The sequence below is a fragment of the Charadrius vociferus genome, unplaced genomic scaffold, assembly GCF_000708025.1.
Source record: "Charadrius vociferus isolate BGI_N301 unplaced genomic scaffold, ASM70802v2 scaffold363, whole genome shotgun sequence".
NCBI classification, from domain to species: domain Eukaryota; kingdom Metazoa; phylum Chordata; class Aves; order Charadriiformes; family Charadriidae; genus Charadrius; species Charadrius vociferus.
This window is the reverse complement of record NW_009647942.1, coordinates 2,464,951-2,472,721: the sequence shown is the minus strand read 5'-3', so window position 1 is coordinate 2,472,721 and position 7,771 is coordinate 2,464,951. Positions and strand designations below refer to the sequence as shown.

The 7,771-nt window shown below is 39.3% G+C and overlaps 1 protein-coding gene across 1 annotated transcript in view; it reads left to right on the top strand.

Moving 5' to 3' along the window:
- Nucleotides 1-749: 749 nt before the first annotated feature.
- GTSE1 (G-2 and S-phase expressed 1) overlaps nt 750-7,771 on the top strand; it is a 10,626-nt gene continuing 3,604 nt past the window's right edge. The window contains exons 1-8 of the mRNA XM_009883218.1: nt 750-828; nt 1,546-1,609; nt 1,690-2,305; nt 3,512-3,682; nt 5,073-5,220; nt 6,446-6,823; nt 7,014-7,086; nt 7,523-7,770. Of these exons, the coding sequence (XP_009881520.1) occupies nt 750-828; nt 1,546-1,609; nt 1,690-2,305; nt 3,512-3,682; nt 5,073-5,220; nt 6,446-6,823; nt 7,014-7,086; nt 7,523-7,770 (1,777 nt within the window). The remainder of the gene's footprint in view (nt 829-1,545; nt 1,610-1,689; nt 2,306-3,511; nt 3,683-5,072; nt 5,221-6,445; nt 6,824-7,013; nt 7,087-7,522; nt 7,771) is intronic.

The window sequence follows — 7,771 nt, the reverse complement described above, 5'->3', positions numbered from 1 at the left end:
GGGAGTGTCGGTGTCCTCTCGGCTCCGGTGGGCTCTGCTGAGCCGCCCCGTGAGGCACCGCTCCTGGTAGGTCCGTGCTCGGCGCTAATCCCTTCGGTCCGGCCGCAGCACACGAGGTGCTCTGCCTGAAGGCCGCCTGGCTGACCTCTCGGCAAGGCCTGAGCCGGTTGCGTTAAGGCAGGGGCGAGTCTGCCTTTGCTCACGGGGAGATGGTGTTTGATGGGTTTCTGCCCACAAGCGAAAGGTGATGTCTTAAGCAGAGCACACGTTTCCTCTGCGGAGCAAAGATGTGCTAAGTCGCATTGTGTCACTCTCGAATAGTGTTGTAAAATGTCGAGTTTGTTTGGGTTTTTTTTAGCCCCCGTAGTGGCAGTCTTCTGCTGCAACTGGTTAGTCATGCTGCCCATTGCAGCCATATTCATATGAGGAATTTAGTTGCTGGACACAGAGTTTATGTTAAGGAATTTCAGAAATACTAGACATGACTGCTGTATTTAAAGGGTTTTTACAGAGGTTGCAACACTTTACATATAGTCTCAAATAATCTGATAGTGTGTTTCAAGAAAGGATAGTGAGATGTGTGACATCCCATAAATCACATTTGTGTGGCTGTCCCTAAATAGAAGAGTCTTCATAGGGAATGTTTACCTCCTTGCTAATTTGGCAGTATCATAAAATTCAGTGACCTTATTGTTGATTTTTTTTTTTTTTAACCTACTGCATAGCTAATTCTGTATTTTCCAGATACAATGGAGGAAAGAAAAGAAATGGCAACACATTGCTCAAGTAATGTGATTGACGAAAAACTGGGTGTTTGCACGAGCAATGGTAGGTGGAGAATACATTGGGATATTCTCTGCCTGGTGTATCCCTTATTAAATGTTAAGACATTTCAGATCAATAGACCTCCTGTACCTGCTTTATATCTTCTTCTGTGTACTTGTGTCCTTGCATGGGCTGCTGTTGCCAGTCTCAGACTTACAAGCCTCCTCAAGAGCTTGTGGAGCACTGGTGCCAGAGCATGTGTAGTAGCCACCTGATGTCATCAAGCTCTCTTCTAGATACCGGATCTGATCTCCTCCCTTTTCCTTATCTGTCTACTGTGGATTCAATTAATAGTTAGTGTATACATTAGCTAACAGGACTCACTGGCTCCTGTTACTGTCCTGTGTTAGTCTGAATTGGAAAAGAACTGACTGATGGGACAACTACATTGTTATGTAGCTCTAGGTTATATATTCTCACTTTTCTTGATTGGAGGCTGCTGACACCTTTTCCCACAGCCAGACCTCATGTTCCTATTGTGGATGATTAAAAAATTAGCATTGATATCTTTCATAATATTTTGGTATCTATTGCAATTATGATCATATTCACAGCTGTACCTTCAATTTCTTTGACCTAAAACTTTTCTATTATTTTAGCTATTTAAACTTGGTAGCTAAAACTTCTTGTTCTCTGACATCAGCTTCACCAAATTGTCACTGCATAATGCAATCATTTTTATTGCAAATCCCCACTGTGACAATATCCTTTTTGTTATAGCTTCAGACTTCCCTCTTCTGACTGATGAAAAGTTTGATTTTGACCTTTCACTCTCTCCAGCAAGGTAAGTAAAGGGTCTACAGGTAAATATACCTTTAAAATGGACATGTGTAAGGTGCTGGGCTGACTTATTTTTCTTTGTAGTGGAAATGAAGATGAAGTTTTTGTTGGACCTTTGGGACACAAAGAAAAATGTATTGCTGTCAATATTGAAGCAAAAAAAAGTGCTGAAAAACAGCACGTGCCTGCTTCTGATGATAAACTCACATGGAGCCCACTTACAGAAGAGAAATTTGTGGAAATTTTCAAAGAAGCTCATTTATTAGCACTGCAAATAGAGACTGGAAGCAAGAATGAACAGACTAAAATAAGCCAACCAGAAGAACAGGAAAACAAGATTATAGAAAAATTTGTGGAGGACTCAAAGTCAAAATTGAGAATACTGAGAATCCAAAGTACGGAAAGAAGTCCCAGGGCTGTCAAAAGGGAGACATACTGTGTGAAGGATAGCCCAGCATGTCAGCTGCCACCTTGTTTTCAGAAGGAATCGGGTAAACTTTTGTCAGATGACAAAACACATTCTCTTCATACTCCTCCAAACAGCAACCCTGTTAAAATTCATGTATCTCCTACAAAAATTGCCGGTTCACCTCTGACACAAGAACAGAAAACTAAGGAAAGAAGTACAAAGGCAACTGGCAAACTGCCAATGGCAAAGCCTTCATCTACTCTTCAAAAAAGCAATTTGACTATTGAAAAGGTAAAAACAGCTTCTGGGAAACAATGTTTTCTTTAAACATGGCCTTTGTATGTTTTAGGAATGTTTAAACTGTCTACAAGCTTTTATTTTTAAAAGTGAACTTTAATCTTCTGATGTTTCTCTACCTTGTAAGATCCTTAGGCAGGAAACATAGATAAAACAGTTGGCTACTATACCATAGTATCTGTCCTGACTTTTTTATATATCATGACAATGTAGAGCATCTGCAGGCAAATTTCTTTTCCATTGTATTGGTTTCGTGAATACCATCATTCCTGGCTTGCTTGTAAACACTGTTTTGTTGCTGGTAAAATTACTGCACTTAGTGACTTAATGGACAAAAATGGCTTTGTTTACTGTTAACCCTTGTCAATGAAAGTAAGGGAAGAAAAAGCCCCACAATTATTTTAATAGGACAGGAAAATCTTTTAGCTCTAGTTCTGTCCGCAACTTGTCTCAATTGCGAAAAGCAGTGATTAATGGTATTACATTTAGGACGTAGCTATGTGACCAACTGAAAATGTATTCTAGGATGGCAAGGAAACAGTTATGTTAGTGTGTGTACAAATCCCAGCCTCTAGACAGAGTACCTTCTGGATTTTATTGTTCTACACCTTATGGCTTAGGCTCCAGTATGTACTGCAGATTTTACTGAAAATGTGATATTGAGTCCTTGAGAACCATCACCTATAGAAAATAGGGGACCCTTTGATTCCTTGTGGTATAAGTCTCTTCTTGATTTTGGGTGCTATAAGAAAAGGCACAGTCTCAATGCTTTAACTAGGTATAAATTGTATCGCATTGCCTAAATACACAGTCTGGATGATGCAGCCTACTATTGCAATGTCGTATCTTTTGGAAAGTTAGAGTAAAACAGAAGAATATGAATTAAATAGAGATCTCATAGATGTAAGAAACAGCTGTTACAGTATGTAGGTGAAATGATTATATGAAACTTGTGCTGATGAATTGTTGAAGAACTGTTCTTAGGTTGATGTCCAATATCTGGATTCAAGCATGTTCTAGTACTTAGCAAATATGCTTGCTAGACTAACTTTAAACTATATTAGTCTAAAGACTAAGGACTTGACTGGGTTCCAAGGCTTCTTTGTTGACTGTTGTCTTGGTTTCTTAAAATCAATTTGTGTAAAAAGCTTTATGATGTTTTCTAGAAACACTTTAAAAATGTTGCATTGAAATTTACAGCCCAAACCAGGAAAACATACTAATATTTCTACAAAAAGTGACTTGAACAGCATGGCATCATCTGAAGATCTAATTTCCGATAAATCTAGTGTTGCTTCAGATGTCTTTGAGTCTTCATTCAGTGGCAGTTCCTCAGTGCAAGACAAAAAAACCCTTCCTGCACCAAGTAAGGTAATGGCAAGCACATGATGTTCTGATAAAAAGAAAAAACTGAATATAGCTTACTATCTAATTTAAAGTTGTATTGTTGTGTATAAGGGTTTTAAGGAAAAGTAGTATCTCTTCTGTCATTACCATTCTTGAATGTGCGTTCTAATTCTATAACACCATGAACATACTTCAGAGCAACTGTAAATGTGTTGGATTAACAAGTGTTACCTTTAGTTTTTAAAGGACTAACTGCAGGTAAGTGATCAGCAATTTTCTTTAAGAAACAAAGTTTTTAGTGTGTGTAGTTAACTACACCATATGGAAAGGTTGCCGTAACTTGTATAAGGGTAGAATACCTATAGCTGTCAGGAGGCTTTTTTTTAAGCTTTAGACACCTACTTCCATGCTGGATGCCAATTCATGGAATCACAGAATGGCTGATGTTGGAAGGGACTTCTTGAGGTTGTCTGGTCCAACCCCCTGCTCAAGCAGAGTCACCTAGAGTCATTTGCGCAGGACTATGTCCAGATGGCTTTTGAATATCTCCAAGGATGGAGACTCAACAACCTCTCTGGGCAACCTGTGCCAGTGCTCAATGACTCTTGCAGTAAAAAAAGTTTCCTGATGTTCAGATGTAGAACCTCCTGTGTTTTCAGTCTGGTCCATTGCGTCTGGTCCATTGCATCTAGTCCTGTTACTGGGCACCACTGAACACTGCCCTTTTAGAGATTTATATACATTGATGAGATCCAACTTGAGCCTTCTCTTCCCTAGGCTGAACAGTCCTAGTTTTCTAAACCTTTCCTCAGATGGGAGATGCTCTGGTCCCTTAATCGTCTTAGAGGCCCTTTGACAGACTCTTTCCAGTAGCTCCAGATCGCTTTCATACTGGGGAATCTGGAACTGGACACAGATCTTCAGGTGTGGCTTCTCTAGTGGAGAGCAGAGGGGAACAATCACCTCCCTCAACCTGCTGGCAACACTCCTAATGCAGCCCAGGATGCTGTTAGCATTCTTTGCTGCAAGGGCACGTTGCTGGCTCACGTTGAACTTGTCTGCCAGCACCCCCAAGGGCCTTCTCTGCAAAGCTGTTTTCCAGCTGGTTAGTGCCCAGCATATACTGGTGCCTGGTGTTACTCCTTTTATTCTTTAATCCCTTTAAGTCCATACTCAAGTTTGTGGCAGGAATAAAAATAACAGTCCACCTCTTACATCTGATATTCCAGTTCTGTATAATAACCCAGATATAATGAACTCTTTCTAAGACAATTCACTTTTTAAACTGTAATCTGAGGAAGGAGTTCTCTAAAATTCACATATAAAAAGCTATTAAACCAAGAGAAAGCATGGCAAAATGTGGGTGTTTTGTTTGTTTTTTTTGCTTTTGAATAAACTATATTCTCTGATTCAGCCTGGCTTAAAGAAGATAACGCATCTGAAACTTCCTGGTGTTGCTAGTGGTCTCACAAGAAAGACTACTTCATCTTCTTTGTCATCAGTGTCCAGCACAAACTCAAGTCTGAATTCAAGTTTACCCATTTCTCCCATAGGAAAAAATGGTAATAACTCTTACTACATATTTGTGCCACAAATCAATTTTGAAGTAGCTAAGCATGTCTTGGACTGTGTGTTTGGGTATGTTTTAATGGTGTCCAGTACATACAAGCAGTAAGAAATGTTTTGAATGGAGAACAAAATTTTGTAGGCTATCCCAATAAATCCCTGTGGACTGAAGATAAATCTTAGACTTCTCTTGTTGTAAAAACTAGATTTATTTAAACCTGATGCCTATGTGTGAGAGTCTGACACAACTAGAAAATAAGCAATGCCTCAGGAAACATTCTTGTACATGACCTTCTCTGTCACAGCCAAGTATGTGAGCTTTTGAATGCTGTAAGCTTGTCTAACTTGAATTAAAACAAACAGGCCAACACCAAAACAACTGAAATACAGAAGGAAGGTGGAAGGCCTAGTTCCGAGTTTCTGTAAGCCTAATGAAAGGATGAGCTTTACTCCTGTAGAAGGGGGGGGACGGGGACGGGGACGGATGGACCAACAAACAAAACCAACAACCCAACTGAGTACAACCAAGAGGCTTATACTATAATGAGGACACCAATTTGACCCTTTCGGGAAGCCTCAAAATATCAGGAAAATAATCCCCTAAAAATAGTGATAGATGTAAGCACCACAGTGCTTATAGATCTATCAAGATACCGAGTTACTACAAACTTTTATTTTGTAGTTTGTTTCTGGATGGATAGTAGTATATCAGTAAAAGTTAAAGCTTAATAAGAATTATTTCATGTGATAGAAGTGTCTAGTCAAGATTCATCTTATTAATGAACGTAACCTACAGACTAAAAGAACTCTACAGAAAACTGAGAAAATCACTTGTGGGGTAGTTCAGCCTGTGGTGTTAATCAGTATAACTTGAACTATTACCTTCTTGAATGCCTGCTTAAGGGAACTGAGCCAGCTCTGCTGGGACAAAATGTTGAAAATGTAACTTAAATCTGCAAGCTGTTTTGGCATTCCTTGAAGAATATTCTTTGAGTTGATTGCAGTAATTCAGGAATTTGGTGAGGAGACTTTCTAAAACAGACAAAATAGATGGAGAATTCAGGGAGTAAGTTTTTGGTAGTTGTATGTGTCCTCCTTAAACTTGAGTTGTTTGAATGTAAATTTAAATGCTGCAAATTGCTGGTTTTCTTTCCTGTGTAATTATTCTATAACTTTGTAATAAGCAACAATTCAGAAGTATAACTTAACTTTCTATTTCAGGAAAAACAAGCATGTCTTCAAAAGCTAGTGTGAGTGGCTCTAAGCTTTCAACTAGTGTAAACAGGCTGGCTCTTGTCAGACCTACCAGAGTGTCATCTCTGCAGGCTGCCAATACTGAGAAATCCAGGAACCAAGCAAGATCAGCTAGTACTCCCAAAATATCTAGTGTTGCAAGCTTGGCTAAATCTTCAGCTTCTACAACATCATCTGAAGCTGTAGGCAGTGGAATTCAGAGGCTGAGCTCTGTTCCCAGTCTGCAGAAGCTATGTCAGCAGAATACAGATGGAAGCGCAACAAAAGGAAGCCTGCATCCAAAGCCCAGGGACAGAGTTTCGTCGGTTCCCACAAGCCAAACTAAGGTTTCAGTGAAGACCGGAGGTAAGCACATACTTTACATGACCTGTCTTCTAGCTTGGCTATTAAAAGCAAATGTTACCTTGAATGCTTATTTGTTTCATTATACTTCTGTCCAACCTCTTGGAAGGAATTAGTATTTTAACCGAAAGGTATCAGTTATAAAATAACAAAAAAAAATGTGTATAGCAACTAACAAAACTTTTCTCTTTAGATACACCATCAAACAAATCAGCACCAAAAGCAACACCATCTCTTGGATTAACATTTTGCAGCATGCTTGGAAGGTAGGGCTTAACTGAAAATTGCATGTACCAAGGCATACTTAAATGCGGCAAGTTTGGGTGTTGCAACAATCTTTAAAAGTTCTAACTTCATTGTCTGGTCTCTGAAGACCCTCTAGGTTAGCTGTGTTAATGCCTGTTGGAAGACATTTAAAACAAATAAAAAAAAAAACAAAAAACAAAAAAACCCCAAAACCAAAACTAAACAATGTCCCCCGCTCTCTTCAGAAGTAGATGGTTTCCTTTGCAGTGCTAAATAGGCTACAGTCATTCATAAAAGAATTCTTATGAAGTAAAGCCTTTATGCTGTGATTATCAACTTTATGATGACTCCTGTTCCTTTACTGACCAAAGGGAAACTGATTTCTATTGTTTCGTAGAATAGTTTGAATAAAAATTTTTCATGAAGCTTTTGGCTAATGCTTGTTTCTTTTTTTAGTGCCATGGCAGTCAGCACTCCTGTGAAAGCCTCAGAAGATGGGATCTTTCAGAATTCTTGCCTTCCTGAGAGGTCTGTCTTCATGACTCCTGCCAGTCTGAAACGGTCTGGCTTACCTACGCCTGTTCGTCGTATCTCAGGATTTCCAGCAATGACTCCTAAAACTGCACCAAGAATGGCATTTTCTCCACATGTTGCATCTGTTCGCCAAAGTTTCAGCTTTTCTACCAAAAAGACTCTTACAGCTGG